This window comes from Puma concolor, chromosome A1, assembly GCF_028749965.1.
Source record: "Puma concolor isolate L17-30 chromosome A1, mPumCon1.1.hap2, whole genome shotgun sequence".
Taxonomy (NCBI): Eukaryota; Metazoa; Chordata; class Mammalia; order Carnivora; family Felidae; genus Puma; species Puma concolor.
In genome coordinates, this window is record NC_141667.1 from 216,815,460 (window position 1) to 216,839,867 (window position 24,408).

Here is a 24,408-nt window from a genome sequence, read left to right on the forward strand (position 1 = left end):
ACGTAATCGGAAATTGTCAGGTCAGCAGAGATCTGATTTGGGCCTCGATAGTCGAGTCCTGGCCTCTCGCCCAGTTCCGAGATCTTGGCTCCATCGCAGGCCTGGAGCCCTTTGACACTGCTGAGCCCTTTGACACTGAGCCACCCTGGCGCCTCCCCCCACCAAACATCTTTTTTTTTTTTTTTTTTTTAACAGTGGGAGGAAATGGAAAAATCCTAGAGTACTCCCGAGCTGCAGTGGTGTTAGACAGTGGGGCAGAAATACCTGCAAAATCCCGGAGGCAGCTTCAGAGACTCCTCACAGCGGCCCAGCGCGGTGCAGGGAGCAACCAGATGTTCCGTGTCCAAGAATGATGGAAGATATTGTGGAGCTGTGGTTGGGCCTGGAGAGGGTCTGGCAGTTGGGGGACGGCTCCAAGTAACTAGGGACCCTCAGTGCTCAGCTTTCCCAGCTGAGTGTCATGTCTTTCCCAGGGTGGGCTTCTCTGGCTGAGGCCCAGCTTGCCGTCATATGCTGCTGTGGCACCCTGGACTTGCCCTTCTTAAAGGATAATATTCAGAGAAAGGTAACAGCCTGTCTCTTAGGCAGAAATAAATTAATGAAATGGGAGGAGTACCCCAGACAGGGAAAGAAACACTATATAAAAAAGAACCAGGAAGATTATAAAAAAGGACCAGAGATTAAAAAAATGATAGTATTAAAAAAAATTTTTTTTTAATGTTTATTCATTTTTTAAGAGAGAGAGAGAGTGTGAGGGGCGGAGAGAGAAGGAGACACAGAATCCAAAGCAGGCTCCAGGCTCTGAGCTGTCAGCCCAGAGCCCGATGCGGGGCTCGAACCCACAAACAATGAGATGGTGACCTGAGCTGAAGTCGGACGCCCAACCGACTGAGCCACCCAGGCGCCCCTATGTAACTTTGATTTTATTGCTTTAAACTTTTATTGCCACGTAACTTTGTATTTTGATGTAAACATACAAAGCTCATGGCAAGTTTTTTCTTAGGCACACTTAAGCAACATCTTACAACTATTTGCGTCAATGGTGGGAATCTGAATTTTTCTTAAAGGGCTTTGTACGTCTCTCGACTTGGAGGAGCTCTGAGGTGGTATGAAAAGCATCAGCCACAGAAGGCAGGTTGTCTGAGTTCTAGCTGTGGCGTTGACGTTCACCACCTGTAGGACCTTGGGCTGGTCACCTCACCTCTGTACACCCGTTTGCTCCTCTGTGGAATGGAGGGGTTTGAGCATATGGCCTTTAGATTCTCTGCCAGCTCTAAATTCTATTCTTTAGGAGGTCAAGGCCCTCGTTTGGGAATGCAGCCAAGTAATGGTTTGCGCGATTTGTACTCTGAGAATGAAGGCTGAAGTCACTGTGACTTTATCAAAACTGCCGAGATCACCAGGAAGGAGGCTGAGGGAAGAGGCCCCCATAACTGTTGTGGGCTCAGATGCAAGGCACACACTTTGGATCACTGTGATGTATGACAATGATTCCTTATGGGGGGCGGGGTGGGGGTGGCCATCAAAATCAGGGCTTCTCAATCCAGTGACCTTCCCTCTCTGGAGCCCCAGGCCACTTGAGAACCAGATTGAAATAGATATCCCGCCCCCCCCCCCCCTTGGGACTGCATCAAATCTCTCTGGGGTGTGGCACAGAAAAATGGTTGGAAAGCAGCTGAGGAAGTTATCCTTGGAATGTGCTCAATGCATTGCTGGAAGATGCTCACAGGCGGAGGTACAGCTGTGACCCAAGTCTTGGCGGCTTTGGAAGATCAGCCTGGAGAATTCCAGAGGGATTGAAATCTAAACAACTTGAAATTTTCTCCTCCCTCTCCCTTTCTTCCTTCTCCTCTTCCCTCCCTTCTTCAATAGCTCAATCTTACTGAGCGCCTCCCATGTCTGACCACACACACACACACACACACACACACACACACACACACACACACGTATATGGTCTTAGTTTATCCTCACCACACATCCTATGCTGCAAGTACTTTTATTATTTTATTTAGTACACATTTTCATATCAGGGCACTGAGGCGCAGAGGCTCAACTTGCCCATATTCACATGCAGAAGAGATCCAGGGTACACCCTTTGGTGGTCGGGCTGTGGGGCATGGTGGGGGCACAGACGCAAGGACAGGCAAAAAGCTGGACCGCAGACCCTGGGGTAAGCCTCGCAGTGATGAGTGGTGGGTCTCAAGCGACAACTGTGGAATAAATGAAGAGACCCCGAGACTGTGTTCTCCAGCGGGGAGCTGGGCCGTGACCGCTTGCAATCCGCCAGGAGTGGCCAGGAGTCCCCAAGCAGCCCATTACCGATGCGCCGGGGCTGTCTCCGCGCTTCTCACACAGACGTGGGCGGGGTTGCCCTGGGCCAGAGACCCAGCCTTGGTCCGGGGACAGCCTGGGCTCCTCCCGCCTGTGCCTGTGGCGGGTGTAGGGGGTGAGGCGGCCAGGCGCTTGAGCACGGGCCCCGCGGAGCAGCCGCCGCCACCTGGGGGCGCCCCTGAGCGCAGCGGCCACAACGTACCAGAACCACTAACTCCCAGGGGGTAGAATTGGGGCTGAGAGGCCAAGGGAAGGGAAGTGGGGACCCAGGACCGCGGAACCAGCAGCATCCCTGGACTTGATGGCCACAGCTCTTCTCTAGTAAGCTCACATCCCAGTAAGGGAGTATAAATAAATATATAAAAAGTGAAAAAAAATTGTTTTTTCTTCTCCTTCCTTTGCTTGGGGTTGCCAGTTGTATTGAACGAAATGCCAGTCACACGTAATGAAATTTGCAGATGAAAATTTAAAAATACAGGATATAGGGGCGCCTGGGTGGCTCAGTCGGTTAAGCCTCTGACTCTTGATTTCTGCTGGGGTCATGATCTGAGGGTGGAGGGAAGGAGCCCCGTGTGGGGCTCTGCACTGATCTGGGAGCCTGCTTAAGATTCATTCTCTCTCCCTGTCCCTGTCCCTGTCCCTCTCCGCCTCTCCTCCGCCACTCACACACTCTCTCTAAAATAATTTTTTTGAAATAAAAGATGTGATTAGGCTGGTTGAGTATCTGCATGTTATGCCATGATGTAATCATTAAAGGTATGTAATTTGAAAAAGAAGAGACGTGTTTTTGCTTTTTTTGTTGTTTTGGTTTTATTCACACACACAAAAGTTCACAGGCGAGGCCGTTAGTTTTAAAACTGGGAGCTCCACACCCTGTCTCGACCCACAACAGTCCGTCAGAGATCACCAAGACCTCCCCTCCCCACCATCCCTGCTGATGGGAGCAAGGAGGGGACCTGCTTTGTGTCGGGGGAGGAGGGCCCCGTTTCAGACCTCGTGCCAAGGCTCCGTTATATTAGATTTCCCATTGGTATGTGCTAACAATTTCCATGCTGTGCACATACAACCGCTCTGGTCCCTGGCGGTGGAAATGCCAGCTGAGTGAGTGCTGTAGGCGGAATTAACGCGAGCAGAGGTTCAAGTCCACGTTCACGGACACTCGCCGGAGGTGGGTTTCTAGCAGTTGGTCAGTCCCCTGAAGTCCTACTGTGCCTCCAGTTTCTTTCTTTCCTTGCCAGATCCCCCGTCTGCCCCTCTGTTCCCAGGCTGCTGTGACGTCCACGCCCATGATCTTCATGTCAGAAGGCAGTCGTACGTCTCTTTCCCTCCACCCTTTCCTGAAAGGCTTGTCAAACCACCGCGACACGCGTCTTTTAATGTCCAGCAAGTGAACTTTTCAGTTTCTCTATGGCAACTCTGCAAAAGCATTTGCACACATCATGGATTAAAACCATCCCCCAGAACACGAATTAGGTAGCATAAAATGAGGCCGCCGCAGAGTGGAAGACACGCATTGCCTGATGTACTTGACTCGGGCTGGGGCGGCTGAAAGCTCCCGGCTGCAGGTGACTGCGTGTGTCCTCCGGCCCAGGCCTGCCCTCTTGCGCACCAGCGAGGTGGCCTTCGGAAGCGCAGGGACTATCTGTGTGATTTGGGCGGGTGTGAACAGGCCGCTTGGTGGCGTATTGCTATAAACACGTACGTTTTGTTTTAGGAAATTGAGATCTGGACTCAGAGCTAGTGACCAGCAGAGCCGGAAACTAGAATTCCCTTAGTCTCATCCCCAACCTATGTTCATTCTTTAACAGTTCTTTTTCAACAAGCAATCTTAAAATAACGAAGCCCTTGTCCTCCACCCTTCTCGCCACCCTTCTACCTGCTCTGCCAGACCAACTCCTAGGGACGACAACTAATAACGATTTGCTGCTTATCTTTTCAGACCTTTTTTTTTTTTTCTGTGTGTGCATGTAATTTTTTAGCTAAATATGGGATCCTGTTCAGATTGTTCAGCAGCTTGCTGGCTTTCTTAATTCCACAAAAGATGATGAACCTTCGTCCATGTCGTTACTCACAAATCTGCTTCATTCTCCCTTGCCCCAATTCTGCTGTGCTATAACGAGTACACCGCGTGTACAACCCGTGTTGAAAATGTACAATTTGATCGGTTCTCACATACGTGTATAGTTGTGAGACCACCGCCACAACAGAGATGGAACATTTAACAATAGATGACAAGATAACATTTGAGAAAACCAGGACATTTCCATCACTTTCGAAAGTTCCCTCATGCCCCTAGGTAATCCGTAGGTTGCATAGAAGCAGAATTGATAAAATACTTCATTTTATATATGTATAATATATAAATATTAATATAAAAATTTATATAAATATTATATAAATATATAAATTATATAAATAATAAATAAACATGACTATATATATGTATATATATATAGTCATGTTTATTTATTTATTGACACAGAGAGACAGAGAGCAGGGGAGGGGCAGAGAGAGAGAGGGAGAGAGAGAAAGAATGCCAAGCAGGCTCTGTGCTGGTAGTGTGGGTTGGGCCCCATCTTGTGTTCCATTTGCTTATCTCTATAAATGAAAGAGAATAACTCCTCTGCTGCCTTATAGGATTTCAATCAAGAGATCGAAAGTGAAATCTGAATAATACAAAATGTCATCTGTTGTGATATGGGGACCTTGATCGTTTGGGCATGAAACGCCTCTGACCTCATCTTTGTCCTTTTCTCGAGATAGTCTATGCAATCCTGTCTTCTTATTGTCTCTCGTACACACACGCACACACACACACACACACCCAGAATACATATGTGTATCTTATATGTATATATGTATGGGTATATACAATATGAGCTTTTGCTATATCAATTTCATTGATTTTATGGAAACAATTAGAAATTCTTAAATGCATTGGAAGAATTATAGTAGAAAATTAAATCTGCAATTTTATTTGTCCTGTTGGCTAGTGCTTCTGGGGATAAGCTAATCTGCTGTTTTTCTAGCAGAAAACAGGAAATAACTTGACTTGTAATATGAGAGTAAAAGTGGATTCATGGGGTGCCTGGGTGGCTCAGTTGGTTAAGCGTCTGACTCTTTGTCTCAGGTCATGAGTTCACGGTTCATGAGATTGAGCCCTGGAACTCTCTCTTTTCTCTCTCTGCCCCTCCTTTCTCTCTCTCTCTCTCTCTCTCTCTCTCACACACACACACACACACACAGACACACACATTCTCTCAAAATAAATTGGCATTGGCATTTTTAAAAAGGCGGATTCCTTTTAGGAACTTGTAATTTTTTTGGAGGGGGGACTGGACAATATTTGTCCATACAGAAACAAGCATTACGGTCTGAAGCAGAAGGATTCAGTATATTGTATACCACATTTCTAGTAGAGTTTGAACAACCATTGCATTGTTTAAATGTATATATTTCTATGCTAGTGCTCTGCAAAATGAAAACACCGAGCAAAGACTGCTGTTACTCTATTTTCTCGCTCTTGTCTCCCACCCTTGCAGAGCCAGCTGGTGACTGCTGGATCTTCCAGGCACTGCTTTTTTAGCTCTCTCAGTTCTTCAGTTTAAGAATAGACCAGGCATTATTATGCTGCATATCTATTTTCCTCTCCCCACATTTGATCTCACAGCAGCTGATTAAACATTCAGCCTTGGCTCAAATCTTTTCCATGGGCACCATGACCTGCACTGCATCCCTTTAAGTTAGTTTGAAGCTTCAGAATTCCCTGGGTGAAATTAGAAACTGGAGCGCACCGTTGGAAGGCAATGAGAGACCGAAGAAGGTGGCAGGCCATTCTTGATTGGCAGGTGGCAGGTTTAATAAGCAAGGGAAGGCTTATTAAAGAGGTCAGCTGGGAGACAAGTAGATCTGTGCACCCGCCTGCCAGAATCTTAAAAGTTCATATAGAAGCCTACATTGGGTTCAGTCATGTATTCAGTCCAGATGGTCTCAACACATATTGCTCTCTCAAGGCCATGTCCTTGAAAACAGCCTCCACTGTGTGAACGGTGGACAGGTACATTCCAAGAAGAGGCGAGGAGCCTCTGATGGCCAGAGTCCAGTTCTCAGGTCATTTGTGGTCATGTCTTCTCAATGACCTCCTCTGACACTTTAGTATTATGGATCACCAGTTACTAAACGTATTTTAAAGAATTACACATAATTGTTAGAAAGTAGAGTGATCGTGGATGTAGGAAAATCTGCAATAGAAACACATTTGGGAGAGGGGCACTTGGGTAGCTCAGTTGGTTGACCGTCTGACTCTTAGTTTCTGCTCAGGTCATGATCTCAGAGTTGTGGGATCAAGCCCCATGTTGGGCTCCACAATGAGCGTGGAGCCTGCTTGAGATTTTCTCTCTCTCTCTCTCTCTCTCTGGCCCAGCCCCACTCACTTTCTCTCTCTAAAATAAAAAAATAAACATTAAAAAAAACTTGGGAGAAAAAATGTTTGTATTTGGATGAATATAAAAGGATGATGTTTGGTGAAAAATTGACATCACAAAACTCAACAGAACCGTATTTCTGAAATTTTTGGAACTAGAGATCAGTCTGGATAGAAGACAAAGTGTGTTTTAGATACTTCAACAAGAAGATCAACCTGTCTCAACATATCTACAAGATGACTTTCTTTTTTTTTTTTATTATTTTTTTTAACGTTTATTTATTTTTGAGACAGAGAGAGACAGAGCATGAACGGGGGAGGGACAGAGAGAGAGGGAGACACAGATTCAGAAGCAGGCTCCAGGCTCTGAGCATTCAGCCCAGAGCCCGATGCGGGGCTCGAACTCACAGACTGCGAGATCGTGACCTGAGCTGAAGTTGGATGCTTAACCAACTGAGCCACCCAGGTGCCCCCAAGATGATTTTCTTTAGGAAATAGTGGTGGAATGGTTTGATGGGGAAACAGTGATTAAAAAAAAAAAAGAAGAGAAAAAAACATAATTAGTAATTCCAACCAGCTTTGTTTATGTAGATACGTGTTTTCTACAACATGGAGTTTTAACTCTTTGAGAGAATTTTAGACGTCAGAAATGTTGCAAAAGTAGTACAGAGTTCAGGTGTGCCTTTCATTCAGCTTCCCCCAATGTTATCATCTTACATAACCACATACAATAATCAAAACTGGGAAATTAACATTGGTGCACTACTATTACCTAAATTATAGACATTATTAAAATATCTATATTTTGTTCTACAGTTTTCCCTTTTTCTGTCCCAGGATCGAATCCAAATTCCTACACTGTATCCAGCTGCCATGGTTCCCTCCTCTCCTTCAATGTGTAACATTCCCTTGGTTTTTTCCTTGTCTTTTATGACATTAAGACCTTTGACGAATACCGTTAAACTGCTTTGCAGGTTATCCCTCATTTTTAGTTTATCTGATGTTTTTTTCATGATTAGAATGTAGTTTTGCATTTTTGGAAAGGATTCATGGTGATGATGTTGACTTCCGTGGCTTGCTTAAGGTAATACTTGCCAGGTTTTTCCACTGTAAAGTTAATATCCCTCCCCCCATTGCTATTAATAAATATCTTGCGGAGATCATTTGATACACTACAATTTCTGTTTCTCCTCAAAGAGAATTAATTTTAGAATCCATTGTTAGATCTTGCCTGCCAATTATTACTATTTTCCCTCATTCTACATTTATTGATTGGAATTCCTCTGTAGAGTTATCCCTTCTCCCCCGCTTATTTATTCAATCATTTATTTATCAATATGGACTCACAGATATTTATTTTATTCTATGTTATAGAATATATAACTTTTTTACATATATGCAATACCATAATTGTTCTGTTGCTCAAAAACTACATGATTTAAGTGACAGAATAGTATTTCAATTACATGTCTGTGCCATGAATTAATCCAGTTCTTCAATGTTGGGCATTTAGGTTGTTTCCAGTTATCTAGTATTATTAATGGTGTTTGATATTCAGAAATCTTTTGAATTCTTATGTGTTTTCTGAAGTTGGCTTTCTTGCTGGATGTTGGAAAATTTTATACTGTGATCGTGATCTAGGCGGTGGAAACTGTCACATGTCTCCACGGAAATCAGAGACCGCATACCCCACCCAGACTACTCGGCAGTGAGCAGAAGCAGTGAGTAGATCCGGGAGCCCAGGAGGACCTCTGCCGGCAGGGTCGCGTAGCTCAATTGTCAATAACCTGAACACACATGACAATAAAGTTATTGAAGGTGAGGAAGAGACTTCCGGTAGGGGCACATCTATTTCCGTCAGGGCCCACATTCTTCTCCCTCTACGCCTTCCCAACCGGAAATATTTGTACCCCGTTTAGAGCCACGTCTGTCCTGGCCTCGGTCCCGCCCACACACACTGTAGAAGCACTTCCGGAGTCAGGGTATTCCGCTCCGCCCCGCCGCCGGTGCCTTGCTGGAAGCCCCGGCTCCCCCGGAAGTGGCCAGGGCCTGTCTGTGGGGGTCCCCTCCACCCCGCTGCTGTTGAGGGCCGCAGGGGCGGCGGCGATGGCGGAGGCGGCGCTCCTGCTGCCGCCTGAGGCGGCGGCAGAGCGGGACGCTCGGGAGAAGCTGGCTCTCTGGGATCGGAGACCCGACACGACGGCGCCGCTGACCGACAGGCAGACGGACTCGGTGTTGGAGCTGAAGGCGGCGGTGGAGAACCTGCCTGTGCCGGCCGAGGTGAGGTGACGGGCTGGGACTGGGCTGGGGCGGCGAGAAAGCGAGCTGGGATGCTTCTTTGGCGTGTCGTGGGCCCCGGCCTTGCAGACTCTTGCCCGCGGTCTCTTCTCCCTCCTCCCCGGCCACGGTGGCGGCTCCGGTGGGAGAGGCGCCTCACCCTCCCGGGCTGTCAGGCCTGGCTCTGCCGGCGACTGCCAGCTCTACTCTTGCACGGGGACGACTGCGGGGGCGTCCAGTGGCTGGTGTTGGCGGGCACCCAGCCCTCCGCCTGCGGTGTGGGACGGTTGGCTGGGAGCCTTGCCGTGGGCGTCTTGCCCCAGGTATCCGTGCTATCAGCTGAGGCATAATCCTGCTGCCCACCATCTCCCAGGAGAGGGCACCGACCCCCGAAGTGCTTTGCTTCAGGACAGCCTCCTTATTAGTATTCATTTACCGCCTTAATGAATAACCCAGCTTCCTTTTTCCATGGGGCACTTGGAGAGACAAAAACTTGATCCCGAGTGAGGGTTTCATTCAGCGCACACAGAGCAATGAGCTCTCCATCAAGTGCAGATTATGGGAGATCGATTTATCTGACCGATAGCCGAGCAATAGAAAAGAATTTTCTTTGAAAGCTGGGTCAGTGCATTATTAGGTAATGCTGGCTTTCGTGGTGTCAGTGTTTTTAATCCTAGTTATTATTGGGTTGTTATGCATATTATCGCTTGTGTAATTCAGTTCAAGTAGTTACAATATCAAAAAGAACATCTTATGAATTGTCAGATGGACAGACTTTTTTCTGGTTTGAGGCCCAGGTTTAGGATTATTGTTTTATTAATAATAATTTTTTTTTTTATGTTGGAAGCACTCACTTTACAGGATTTGGGATTGTGTCCAAAGGTGGATTGTTTTTAGAGACTTAAACTATTTTTTTCTACCCTCAAGTTCTAGAGAGTAAGAACTTTGAAAGTTCACTTTCACTGTTAACGTCCTCTGCCATAAAATACAGGTGTTCTTTCTTGGGTTTCTCTGTTCACCTGTAGGATGCAATGTTGAAATAAATGAGGAAACAGGTGGAAATTTCTTTGACTTGGCTATCAAAGTCTTTTATGCTTTGGATAACAGAAGTTGTTTGCTCTATAAATGTTCCAGTCCGGTTATAGTTGATTTGGCCTGTTACAGAAGCAGGACGCTTGGGCATCACAGCACCTGTGGGGAACATAGTCCACAAGAAAAGTAACCCAATTTGCTTTTATTGTCTTAGCTCATAAACTATTACTATTCTCGTTGAACGCAAAGGAAAGGTTTTGGAGTGAAGTAAATGGAATCTTCCGTTTTCATCCTTTTTTTTTTTTTTTCCATATTTATGCAGTATAGTATCCACATTAATCTCATGCAGTTGTTTAACATATATTTTGTGCCTGTTCTGGGCTAGGAATTGAGGATAGAAAGATAAGCAAATCAAGCTCCCTAGCTTCATGGAGCTAACATAATTGTGATCATGAGCTTGTAGAAAAGAACAGGGTAAGTTCAGACAATGATCCATGGTATAAGGAAAATAAAACAAGATAGTATGACGGAAAGGGATTGAGGTATGCTCTAGACAAGGAAGGAAGCCTCTCTAAGAAAGTGACAGTCTAAGGCGAGAACTCACGGTGGAAAACAAAATGCCAGCCTTGCAAAGATTAGAGAAGTAACCTTCCAGGTGGAGGAAAAAGCAATGCAAAGTCACAGGTGGGAGATGAGCTTGACAGGTTCAAGGGTTGAGTGAAGGTATTCTGGTATATGCAGTGTACGTATGGGATTTCTGTGAGAATGAAATGGCCTTTATTTTCCTGTCTGGGACATCTGTCAGGGGGATCATTGTTTTTCAGCTATCTGTAGCCCTTGTTTCCCTTTACTAAAAGTGTTTCTATGTCTGATGGGAAGACTGGAATTGAATTTTTTTTATCTGTTACCACCTTTTTTTTTTTAATGTTTATTTCTAGAGAGAGCGTAAGCACAAGTGGGGGGGGGTACACACACACACACACACACACACACACACACACACACACAGAGAGAGAGAGAGAGAGAGGTGGGGGGGGAGAGGGAGAGAGAGAATCCCAAGCAGGCTCCATGCACTGTCAGCATGGAACCCAACACACGAGCCGATCTGTGAGATCATGACCTGAGCCGAGATTAAGAGTCGGATACCCACCGACTGAGCTACCCAGGTTCCCCTGTCTGTTACCACTCTTAACACTGGTGCTGAAAAAAGAATGGCTCAGTTTTTATTTTCTCCAAACAGCGTATCTGTAAAGGATTTTCTGCAGTGTTTCACAGTTCTCACAAGATAAATTACTTCCTGAACAGCTGGCACTGAGCAAGTTAGTTGAATAGCAAAAGGCCAGCTGATGCTTCAGTAAATACCGTAAAGCTGTTAACTTTTTTTAGAAAATATCTTTCTCTTTTATGAAGAGGAACTGGTCATATTTTGGAAAGAAGTTATAGCTTTCTCTTTTTTTGGTGTTAGATAAAAGAATTTGAAGTAGAATATTAGGTAGACTGGTTTCTTGCAGCCAAGATTCATCTGTTTTAGTAGGAGGGCCTTTTGCTTTCTGCTGAATTTAGTAGTTCTTCATAAATGCTGCAATAATTAACCCTGAAATTTACCTGAAATGAACTGTAACTTGTTTTCCTAAAGACTGTGTGTTCTTAGTATATTTAACTTCTCTGAGCCTGTTTTTTTCTTTATTTTATTTTTTTTTTAATTTTTTTTTTCAACGTTTATTTATTTTTGGGACAGAGACGGAGCATGAACGGGGGAGGGGCAGAGAGAGAGGGAGACACAGAATCGGAAACAGGCTCCAGGCTCTGAGCCATCAGCCCAGAGCCCGACGCGGGGCTCGAACTCACGGACCGCGAGATCGTGACCTGGCTGAAGTCGGACGCTCAACCGACCGCGCCACCCAGGCGCCCCCTGTTTTTTTCTTTAAAAAATGGGGATTATAATATGCTTACTGTCTGATGAGGGGTTGTGATTGTGAGAATTTAGTGAAATCACGTATGTTAAGTGCACATGGCAAGCGAGCTGTAAGTACTGTATTATTCATATGCTTTTCTCCCCACATGATTGATAACTTGAAAGAGTAGATTAGAATCTTGTGATCCTATGCTGGTATAGGTGTCACTCAGACCAAAGGTAAGAAAAGAAAACGTTAAGTGCCTTGAAGGTTCTGAGATTCCATCTATACGTCTTCAATGATTTGCTTCAAGCAGAGAAAGTAACATCAGGTTTCATTTAGGGAATGAATTGTTTAGATTATGAAAGTGATTTTCTCCAACCCGGAAATGTACAAGAAATAAAGTTCGGGAGAGAAAGGTGTATTTGGTTTTTTCCTGGACCTGCTTAGCTGGTCAGGCAAGGTTGATTGTTTATTATAATTATTATTTAATATGTTAACGTACCATTTGCATAAACTATACAATAGCTCTTTAGGACTGCCAGTTAGGTACGTAGATTTGTGCTGTTCTCTCTCTGATGGTAAATGCTCCATCTGGAAGCTAGCACAGTATGGTATAGTGTGCCAGAGGACTCAGGAGTGAATGAGTTAATGAGAGTCAGTTTTTTTACTTACTTATTTTTTTAAATAATCTCTGCGCCCAACATGGAGTTTGAGCTCGAACTCACGACTCTGAGATCCAGGGTCTATGCTCTACTGACCGAGCCAGCCAGGAGAGGCAGGAGTGAATGAGAGGTCAGAACAGGAAAGTTTGTGACCCCAGCACACCCCTTCTTGCTTTTCCATTCTATTCCAGGTGCTTTAAGAAAAGAAGACAGCTGAAGAAATGTACCTAATGGGGCCAGTTTTTCATTCTCTTTTAAAAAGTAACTTGTTTTGTTTCTTTAAAAAATTGTTTCTTAGAATTAGTTGCAGTTGGGGGCGCCTGGGTGGCTCTGTCAGTTAGCTTCCGACTTTGGCTCAGGTCATGACCTCACGGTTCGTGAGTTCAAGCCCTGCGTCAGGCTCTATGCTGACAGCTCAGAGCCTGGAGCCTGCTTCAGATTCTGTCTCCCTCTCTCTGCCGCTCCCCCGCTCCCCCGCTCACACTCTGTCTCTCAAAAATAAATAAACATTAAAAAAAAAAAGTAGTTGTTTCAGTTAATGTGGCTTCTCGCTTGCTTGGTTTGAGAGAAAATGGTTTTGTATTAGTGAGTACAAGGGAACAGGACGGGAAGCCTCCTTTTGCTTCTGGTATTTAAAAGTCCTCATGCTTGAAAAGTAGTTAGTATTTGTACATGAAGTAATCAAATAGAATGTTTTTTCATATATTCACATGATCATGTTTACTCACAACATCTAGACTACAGACTTTGTCTGGAATATCTACACTACCTTCTCAAGTATCTAGAGTTTTCATATGATTTTCTTTTGTAAAGTAATTTAGAAGATAAATATTTTTTTAAACGTTCATTTATTTTGAGAGAGAGTACACGAGCAGGGGAGGAGCAGAGAGAGAGAGAGAGAGAAAGAGAGAGAATCCCCAGCAGGTTCTGTGCTGTCAGTGCGGAGCCTGAACAACTGGAGGCTTCAACTCACAAACCATGAGATCTTGACCTGAGCCAAAATCAAGAGTCGTCGCTTAACTGACTGAGCCTGATATATTTTTGCTTTTGACATTTATCTTTCTGAGTGATTAAAAAGAAAAAAAAATACCATATTTGCTTTTATTTTAACTATTTCTAGAGCCTTTAGTTTTTTGTTGGCTTGTTTTTAAGATCCATTTTTCCATCTGGTATTATGTTCCATCTGCTTTTGAAGAACTGCCTTTAACATTTCTTGTAGTACAAGACTGTTGGAAATGCATTTTCTCAGCTTTGTTTAAACAGCCCTTTTCATTTAAAAAAGATACTCTACTAGATTAAGAATTCTGGATTGACGGTTTTTTCTTTTATTTCTTAAAAGATTTGTTTAATTTCTGGTGAGAAGTCTGTTGTAATTCTTTTAATTCTTATCTTCATTCTTCTGTATATGTCTTTTTTCCTATGTCTTCTAGCATATTTTTTTAAACTTTATTTTTAGGAGTATGAATATCATGTGTGTACATGTGTATTTGTGTGTGTGTGTGTGTGTGAGAGAGAGAGAGAGAGAGAGAGATTCTGCTTGGGATTCTCTGAGCTTCTCAGAACTGTAGTTTGCTGTCTTTTATTGGAAATGTTTCAACTATTATCTTTTTAAAAAATTTTTTTCTACCCTGTTCTCTCTCCTTTTGGGATTCTATTTATACATGTACTAGATAATATGATGCCATCTCTGTGTTCTTGGATATTGTGTTTGGTTTTTATTTATTCACTCTGTTTCCTCTTTATGTTTCCTATTGGGTGATTTTAGTGCACTGTCTTCAAGTTCACTGAGTCTTTAGCTGTCTTGAATGTACTGATGAGCACATTGCAGCAGCACTCTGTCCAGCTTTCCTTACCTTAGCCCAGTCTCCCGGTGCTTTCTGGTTTGTTTTCAAATCTGAGCCTGACCCACCTCTCCTTCCCCCTTAGCTATTGTGTAAACATTGAGGATAGCATTACATGTTTGACTTTTGTCACAGTCTGAATAGAACTAAATTTTACTACTAATGAAATCCATTTTTATAAAGATAGCTTATGGGGGTGCCTGGGTATCTCAGTTGGTTAAGCACTCGACTCCTGAATTTGGCCCCGGTTATGATCTCACGGTCGTGAGATTGAGCTCTGCGTCAGGCTCTGCACTGAGTTTGGAGCCTGCTTAGGATTCTTTCTCTCCCTCTCTCTCTCTGCCCCTCCCTCACTTGCACACATGCATACACATGAGTGCACATGCTCTCTTTCTCAAAATAAATACATAAACGTTAAAAAAAAAGATAGCTTAAGGACTGTTCTTTCCCCAAGAGCACTATCGATTCTGATTTATAGATTTACTTACTCTGTTATTGCTCACAAGTAGGGATAATAATAAAGTGATAAATGACAGTAGCTTAAATTTATTGTTTACTATGTGACAAGCATGATGCTAAATACATGTAGTATTGTCTCTGGTGGGTTACCTCCCCCTCTCCGAGGAGGCAGCTTGTTGTGGTAACTGGGATGGCTCCACAGAGCAGGAGTAGTGTGACTTAGCACAGCTTCCTCTGCCTCCAGACTAAGAACTGGAATTGAAATGAAATAATTAGGCCCTTTTACCTTCCGAACCCCTGGTGGCAGCACACGGTTGCTGATGACGCTTTGGACTCAAGATAGATTCTCACTGGATTTGAGAAACGTAATTCTTCGTGTGCCATAGTCCTTTTATATTGAAGGATTATGTCATCATTCAGGAAGGGTTACATGAACAGGTGATACTCTTAGTAAGAGGTGTTTACGTTTACTCATGACCTCCTGGCTCTTGAGTCAGAGTCATGACTCCTTGTGGGGAGGAGGCAGGTTGAGGACGTTGCTGAACATTTTTTTTTTTTTTTTTTTTTGGTCTGCAGCTTCCCAGCAGTTCAGGAAGCCTGTTTTCCCACATCCGTGTTTTCTTTTTTCCCTAGTGGCTTCAGGATACAGATATTGTAGTTCCTATTTTGCAGAAAAGAAATTGAGGATTAGGCGCATTAGGTAATTTGCCTGTCGTCACACAGCTTATAAGTGAGCAGGAGCAGTGTTCAAACCAGGCTGCACCATAACACGCTTCCCCATGCCAGAAGGTATAGCCCCCCTTGAACTCAGGACAGAAACGCCTATTTTGGGGGTGCTTGAGTGGATGTCTGACTCTTGATTTTGGCCCAGGTCATGATCCCAGGGTTGTGGGATTGAACCCCACATTAGGCTCTGTGCTGAGTGTGGAGCCTGCTTGAGATTCTCCCTCTCTCTCTCTCTCTCTCTCTCTCTCTCTCTCTCTCTCTCTCCCTCCCCCTCCCTCCCTCCCTCCCCCCCTCCCTCCCCCCTCCCACCCTCCCCCTACCTCCCTCTGCTCCTTCCCCACTCACCTATTTCTCTGTCTATAAAATTAAAACAAAAATTTTTAAAGCCTGTTTTTAAAGGGTTGTATTTCTCTTTAATTTTTTTCTTTTTAATTTTTTAAAAAGTTTTATTCATTTTTAAGAGACAGAGAGAGACAAGAGTGTGAGGGAGGGGCAGAGAGAGGAGAAGGCTCCAGGCTCTGAGCTGTCAGCACAGAGGCCGACAAGGGGCTTAAACCCACAAACTGTGAGATCATGACCTGAGCCGAAGTCGGACACTTAACTGACGGAGCCACCCAGGCGCCCCAAAGGGTTGTATTTCTAAATTAGTGATGGTGCATTGTTCATCTAGCTGTTTTTTAAGCTTTGAAGATAAAGCCTGTCTTCAGAAGAAATTCTTGTGTCTGGAAAAACAGGGGCAATTTCCTAAGGCCCTGGGTCAAAATTTTCTGTAGATGGGCCTTAAATGTTATGCCCTAAGGACTAAAAACTGGAATTGAAACATTAGGCCTTTTTACCTCATCCTTAATCCAAACTCCCTTTATTTGAGGTCTAAAATTAGTACGTCTGTGTGACTATAGGTAAATTAACACCTGGGCTATTAACACCTGGGCTAGTAGTGGAGAACTGGAAAGTATTGTAGGTCAAAGTATTTGATGGTGTCAAAATGAGGCCTTCTGGGGGGGCTCTTCCGAAACCGACGGGGAGTTCTGAGATGGTTTCTCCTCAGTTACAGTTTCAGAATTTACCACCAAGAAGGTGTGGGCGAAGTGTGCCAATGGTAGAAATGGCAGAAGGAGGTCATGTTTATTGATAGTTAATTCTTGGGTGTGATTTATTTTCTGTTGGCAAGCATTAATGAGGCCAGGCTCTTTTGTTACATCCTGGGAAAGGCAAGCTACTTTCAACAGCATACAGGTTTTTGCCCTTGGTGCCAGTTCATGAGGTTCAAGTAAGAAAACGTGTGTTGATTAGCACAGATTCACTGCCAGTATTAAAAAGGCAACTCAAAAATCATACCTAACTCTCGGTGCAATAACCGTATTACGTTTACGTTTTGAGACTAGCATTTAATAGAAAGAGCCTAGCTGTAAGTGTTACTGTCATATGGCAGTTATTAGCCTCAAATGATCTTTCAAAACAAGTGAGATGGAATAATAACAGTCAAGAGTTTAGAGAATTTTCACGTTATTTAAATATCTCTGTGGCTCTTTTTTTTTTGAAGCTTCCACTTGAAGACTTGTGCAGTTTAACATCCCAGTTGCTGCCTGCTGCAGAGCCTTCAATAGTACCTGAATCTACAGAAGACATTCTCTTGAAGGGTTTCATTTCCTTAGAAATGGAAGAAGAAAGAATTGAAACTGCACAGCAGGTGAATGGCATTGTTGTTTCTAAGGATGCTTGATTATTTTAAAGATCTCAAGACAGGGCTAATGAAAAAGTGTCCTTGTTAAAAGTTCTAAATCTTTGAAGATATAGTTAACATCAGATCTTTCTAGAACATTCTCGATTTTGTGTTAGCTGTGGTTGTTTTGTAAGTGTTTTATTTTTACTTATTTATATTTACTTATTTATTTAAAATGTTCCATTTATTTTCGAGAGAGAGGGAGAGGGAAAACAAGCAAGGGAGGGGCAGGGAGAGAGGGGGACAGGGGTTCTGAAGTGGGCTCTGCACTGAGAGCAGTGAGCCCGGTGTGGGGCTTGAACTCCCAAATTGTGAGATCGTGACCTGAGCCGAAGTCGTATGCTCAACTGACTGAGCCACCCAGATACCTCTGTGAGTGTTTTAAATAAACCTGTTGCCCAATTGTATTTGCGATGCAGATAAAGATATGATATTCCAACTTTGGATGTTGATGGCTCATCATTAAGGTTTTAATGTTTCATGCACTTTTGGCCTCCCCCAGTGTCTGCTTATGTCAATGGGTCCCCCTAGCACGCACGTGTGTGTGCACATACACGCACATGCACACACATACACCCCCCTCTGCTTGTTGCTAGGTTATTTCTTTTTTAAGAACCTAAAGATTCTCTTTAGATGAACCCTTACAGTTATTTTTTAAAATTTGCATGTGTAATCAATCTTCCCCTGATGGCTATTTATTCCTAATCATAAACCTAAATACATAGCAGTTTCTTCTGCCACTTCTTTTGTCTCTTCTTTCTGCTGTATAAAAATCAGAGCTGAGGCATTTACCAAGGAAAGCAAAAAGCAAGCCCGCTGAATTGCAGATCTAGGAAGTCGAGGCAGTGTGGCAAAGTGAAAAAGAGCTCCACCTCTTGAGTTAGGCCAGCCTGGATCTGAAAGTCACCCTCTCCATCACTTACCATCTTTGTGAGTTTAGGCAAATCACTTATCCTCTTAGGCCTTTAGTTTTCGAATCTGCAAAACAAGGATGATTATATACCTATCTCATGGGATTTTTCTGAAAATTAGATAATGCATACAGTGTTTGACAGGCACACAGTCAGTGTTAAGTGAATGATAGCTAAGGCACTTGGCAAGCCTAATATCTGGAGAGAATGAAGCATACCCTTGACTTCAAATCCAACTTGAGAATTGTGGAGCATAACCTTGCACCATGTCTGTGAACTTATTTGGACTATTTGGAAAAAAAAAAAATCTGGGCTAAATTTGTACCTGCATATTTTTCTTTAGATTTTTTGAAAAACTTGTATATTGAGTTATAATTTACACAATATAAAATATATCCATTTTAAGTATATAGTTTGATGAGTTTTGACAAATTTAACTCCCACAATGATCAAGCTATAAAACATTTTTATCCTTCATGCTTGTATAAGGTCAATCTTTAGCTCTTTTTATTTATTTTATTTTATTTTTTAAAGTTTATTTGAGAGAGAGAGAAAGCACAATTGGGGGAGGGGTGGAGAGAGAGAGAATCCCAAGCAGGCTCTGTCCTGTCAGAGGAGCCTGACGCAGGGCTCGAATTCACAAACCTTGAAATTGTGACCGGATCCAAAGTCGGATGCTTAATAGACTGTGCCCTCCACCTCTTTTTAATAATAGATATTTTTCACGACATAGGTGGTAGGGCTAGAATCCAAACCCAGGTTTAGCTAATACAGAAGTCCCATGTTGTTAAGTCACTCTGTTATATTATTTCAAAGTTATATTTTTATAATCCTTATTAGATAGCATTAATATTAACACTGACCCAAAGCCCTATGTTACCTATTCAAATTTAGCAATGTAGCAAATAGGCATTAGCCTCTTAGGAAAGAATATATATTTTTTATATACTGTACCTTTAACCCTTATCTTTGTTTGACTCTGGATGTGGCCAATGATTTTAATATCCTTTGCTTTTCTAGCATGTAGATATTGACTATGGAATTAAATGATCATCTCCTGGCTTAAAAATAATTATTAATGTCTGAACCACAGACAGTAAGACTTAGGTAGTGTCTACCCTTTTGACTTGCTGTTTAGCCTGTAGCCACTTTCCATCTTGTCTGTTTTAGTTTTGTTGACAATGTAATACTCTTTATTTTTCTAGTTTTTCTCATGGTTTGCAAAGCTACAAACTCAGATGGATCAGGATGAAGAAACTAAATATAGGTATGTGGCTCTTGAGTTTGTTGGCTAACCTAACTTTAAATTTTTTTTTTTTTAACGTTTATTCATTTTTGAGAGATGGAGAGAGACAGAGCATGAGTGGGGGAGGGTCAGAGAGAGAGGGAGACCCAGAATCTGAAGCAGGCTCCAGGCTCTCAGCTGTCAGCACAGAGCCCGACGTGGGACTGAAACTCACTGACCGCGAGATCATGACCTGAGCTGAAGTCAGGCACTTAACTGAGCCACCCAGGTGTCCCCTAACTTTTAGATCACAGTCATCTGCAGCATTTCATAATCTGTATCTTTAAACGAAATTAAGATACAAAGAAAACTCCAACAGCAACATTTTCTTTAAGAAGAGCTAGAGATAAGTTGTGTGATTTAAACAAATAGTTGTATCATAATTAATAGGTTAGGAGGTGCACACATTGGTTTTTAGAGAACTCTAAGAAGGTTTGAGTTCAAGTGGGAATTTTACAGGAACTCTGAGATGTTTGTTGCTTTTCTTTAGAAGTAGTGACCCAAGAGATTTTGGGGATGCCCACCTAGAATGGGTGTAACTATGTTGTCTTGTTTGTGTATGTTGATAGCATAGGGGAAATGATGGTGCATAGTGTCGAGCTGATTTGGGGACTGTGGATTGAATAATTGCATTTATTTAACATTTATCAAGTGACTGTTACTGCTAGGTAATGTGTTAGGCTCTTTGATGTGTGATTTCAGTTAATCTTTATAGCAGTTATGTGAGGAAAGGTATTATATTATTCCTATTTTACAAATGTGCAAACTGAAGCCTGAAAATACTAAGCGACTTTCCTCATATGACTCAGTGACTCAGGTCTTCTGATTCCAAGTCCAAAATTCTTTCCATGACATCACACCGTCTCTCAAAGACATTAAGTGACCTGAGAGATTGACCTACTTAATACCCCGGGTTGGCCCTAGTGTCCCAGTCTTTGAAAGTTGAGTTGGTGATTTATTGCCTTAAATGTGAAAAGCCAGCTTGTGGCTTTAAGGCTGATTCCTTTTGTTGCTCATTGTTTCAGTGATTTTTTTTCCTCTTAAGTTTTGGAAAAGGTGTTAACATAGTTTTTGGCACCTTTCTGAATATAATAAACTTCAGTGAGTAGGTCGACTCTTCTCCTGAGATTCAAGCATTTGGGGAAAAATGAGACTTTGTTGTTTATTGACTCTGCTTATTGGGGGAAAATATTATTGCCAATCCCCTTTTGGTTCTGTTTTCTAGACAGATGAGGGATTACTTGTCTGGGTTTCAGGAGCAGTGTGATGCTATATTGAATGATGTAAACAGTGCTCTTCAGCATCTGGAATCATTGCAGAAACAGTATCTTTTTGTGTCCAATAAGACAGGAACCCTACATGAAGCCTGTGAACAGCTCCTAAAAGAACAGGTAATTTGGAGTAGGGGAGAGGGCTAGTGATTATACTTAACATTTTATTTTTAAATAGATGGATAGAATTTAATTTTGATCTCTTTAATTTCTCCAACTATGTATTGAACTCTGCTCTGTATGAGGCCTTGTGCTAAGCATGCACGTTATGACATTGCCAGCTTGTTTGTATTCTAAGTAAGCTCACATGACTGTGGCAAGGCAAGCCTGTTTTGAGCTGTTAAGTCTCAGTACAGTTTCAGAATGAAGACGATACATTAGTTTGCCCTGTCCACTCTTGATTGACACTTTTCAAATAAGCAAAGTGATTATAGTAATGGTGGGGTTTATGAAAAGATGAACTGATCTAGATTGTACTTAAACTCATGATCTAAAGATAGAACACGTAAGTCACTTTATCTGAGTCTTCTCTGTATATTTTATGTGTTTTTAAAAGGGAATTATTTATTATTTTATAAAAGATATGTAAGTTGCTGTAATAATCATCACTTAATTTGTCCACGATTGCAGAAATCTTTGAACATTAGTCTAAAATCTTATGTCTAAAATAAACCTATATGTCTGGTATAAATGTATTCAATGTAATTTTGAGACTGGAGTGTTGATTCTTACGTTCTTATACTGATTTTTTTCTTTTAAAAAATGCAAGTCGGAACTTGTTGATCTGGCAGAAAACATTCAACAAAAGCTTTCCTATTTTAATGAATTGGAAACTATTAACACAGTAAGCATGGTTTTTTTTTTTTTTACTTTTTGTAAAGTTAGTGACTTTATTTGTATTTTCCTTTCTGAATATAATCTTTAAATTTATAAATTGACTTGAGTGATAATTTAACTTAATAGTTTGCCTGCAGATAGATATTCCTACTTGTACCCCATGTAGGTATCATTACCAGTTCAAATTTTTTCAAATATGATTTAAACAGTAGTTCCTCTTAAGTTGTATTACTGTTACTAAAATCCCTTTGTCTGTTACCACGTACAGAATCTTATTGGTGAGCTGAAAAGATGGTGAGAGGAAGTATTAAATTTTAAATCTTGCTGTGGTTGTGCTACTCTTAGCAATCAAAATATTTTTTAAAATAATCTCCTGTTTAGTTTGGAGTATAGTCCTTATAACGCATGCTTGTATATCAAAGTAATAGTCTCAATTAAGACTGCTGTGTAAATTATATTCCTATGTCTTCCCGGCTCATAAATTAATCATAATTACTACATATAAATGACTAAAAGTATTAAATTAATTATAATTATTATGGTTTACTACAGAGACAGAAAACTAGTAACCAGTTAATAATGGAATGCAAGGGGAAATTGTTCATTGTTAAGCTATCAAGATAAAAAATAGTTGACTGGTTTTACTTATATTTTGCATACACTTCTTTACTTACATTTTCATATTTATATAAAACAAGTATGTAAAATAGTTTCATGTCTTAATGTATAGTTTTATATGTTAAGTATTAAACATTATATATATTACTTGTGTTTATGCTTATATTTGTATATATTTAATCATTAAACGTTTACTTATATTTTGCTTATATATTGTTTTACTTTCATAGTATGACTGCTAAACATAGTATGACTGCTAGTTAATCCTTTAACCTTGAAAAAATCGCCACCATTTGAAAGTAGGAAATTTGTGTATGTTGTACTAGAAAATGAGAAGTCTAGGTACTTGATGTGTTAATATAACATTGTACAATGCAGTAATGTAAATATTTGCAAATTTATGAAGAGCCCCTTAAAGCTTATTAGGAATAAACTAAATTAAATCACTATTACTTTTTTGTCCTTTCTTTATTATTACACATGGGCTATATTTGAGGATACTTTGATGATTCTTAAAATGTAAAGACATTAGTATAACTTATAGTCTAAAGGGAAGTATGCTAATTCTAATACATAATTTTCAACTTTTGCCTGAATATTTTTTGTGAATTAAAAAAAATTTTTTTTTCCTTAAAGAAACTGAATTCTCCTACATTGTCTGTTAATAGTGAAGGATTTATACCTATGCTGGCCAAGTTAGATGACTGTATAACATATATCTCATCTCATGTAAGTCATGATATTTTTGTATTTTTTTTAAAGAATATTTATTTATTTTTGAGAGAGAGTGCAAGTGCATGCATGTGTGTGCCTGCACAAGCAGGAAAGGGGGCAGGGAGAGAGAGGGAGAGAGAGAATCCCAAACAGTCTCTGAGCTGTCAGCATGGAGCCCGACACAGGACTTGAACTCACGAACCGTGAGATCATGACCTAAGCCAAAATCAAGAGTTGGGTGTTTAACTAACTGAGCTATCTAGGCGCCCCTGTTTCTGTATGTTTTTAAGAAATCTTAACATTCATATTATATTACTTCCTATGTTATAAAGTATTTCTTCTGAAGGGAAACAGGGTATCTGTAATATACTTGAAGAAAAACTGTAGCAAATTCTTAGTCATTGTCAGTAGTGATGTAAAAAAAAGTACTTTCAGCTGCTGAGGCAACCTCTGGAACAGAAAGGGATCCTGGCTGACACAGGTATAGCCGCCTAAAAGGATGGGTGATTTTTAGGCTTTTGACTTCCTGGTGTTCTAGATACTTCTTTGGAAACAGGAAGTGTTACTTGGGAGGAAATAAAGGAACAGGCCCTTTGATTTCATCACCCTCCTTGTATCCCCCAAGGATTTATAGCTGTACAGGTTTTCCCCACTATCTGAAAGCAGAATGTTCCTATGAAACCTTTTGTAAATCAAAGTGTCCTAAAGTGAAGAAGCAGTTACCATTTCATAAAAGTGAAAATCCTCATTGCATTTCTTTTGGTTAACAAAAACGGGTACTACTGTAGGTCTTTTGTAAAAGTGAAGTGACATAAAGTGAACTTTTGGTTGAAGGGGAATTAGGGGAGAAGCCTGTATTCGTCTTCGTCAAGCTTACAATCTATATAAAACCTTTTGAACATCATACATAGCTTTACTTTAAGGACAGGTTTGTTTTCGTAGTTGGCTGTGCCAGTGTTTGTTTCCTCTTTGTAAATCTTTCCCTTTCCTTTATAGCCACATTTTAAAGATTATCCTGTATATTTGCTGAAGTTTAAGCAGTGTCTTTCTAAAGCCTTGCACCTCATGAAGACATACACTGTGAACACGCTACAGAACCTCACCAGTCAGTTATTGAAAAGGGTGAGTTAACTGGTGAGGTCGTTCCTTTTCTTTTCTTTTCTTTTCTTTTCTTTTCTTTTCTTTTCTTTTCTTTTCTTTTTCTTTTTGTATTCATTCATTTACCTTCCATAATCTTAAATGTAAGATTAGTACTTAGTACCTCTAGAAATTTTTTTTTTTAACATTTTGTTAAATAAGACTATGCATCACGGTTTTATTTAGCATAGAAAAAAAATGGCTGTATTATATCTGTTCATCAAATCTTATTTTCAAAGAATATTTAATAATGTGAGAAG

General features: G+C 41.4%; 1 protein-coding gene across 4 annotated transcripts in view; it reads left to right on the forward strand.

The window, feature by feature from the left end:
- Positions 1–8,699: 8,699 nt before the first annotated feature.
- COG3 (component of oligomeric golgi complex 3) overlaps positions 8,700–24,408 on the forward strand; it is a 72,710-nt gene continuing 57,001 nt past the window's right edge. For 2 of the 4 annotated variants that reach the window (XM_086711812.1, XM_086711814.1), the window contains exons 1-7: positions 8,703–9,037; positions 17,196–17,342; positions 19,492–19,553; positions 20,797–20,962; positions 21,612–21,686; positions 22,934–23,026; positions 24,008–24,133. In XM_086711812.1, the coding sequence (XP_086567938.1) occupies positions 8,864–9,037; positions 17,196–17,342; positions 19,492–19,553; positions 20,797–20,962; positions 21,612–21,686; positions 22,934–23,026; positions 24,008–24,133 (843 nt within the window). In that variant the 5' untranslated portion in view covers positions 8,703–8,863. Of the gene's footprint in view, positions 9,038–17,195; positions 17,343–19,491; positions 19,554–20,796; positions 20,963–21,611; positions 21,687–22,933; positions 23,027–24,007; positions 24,134–24,408 lie in introns of all 4 variants that reach the window. The other 2 variants (XM_086711813.1, XM_086711811.1) reach the window with 2 other exon arrangements.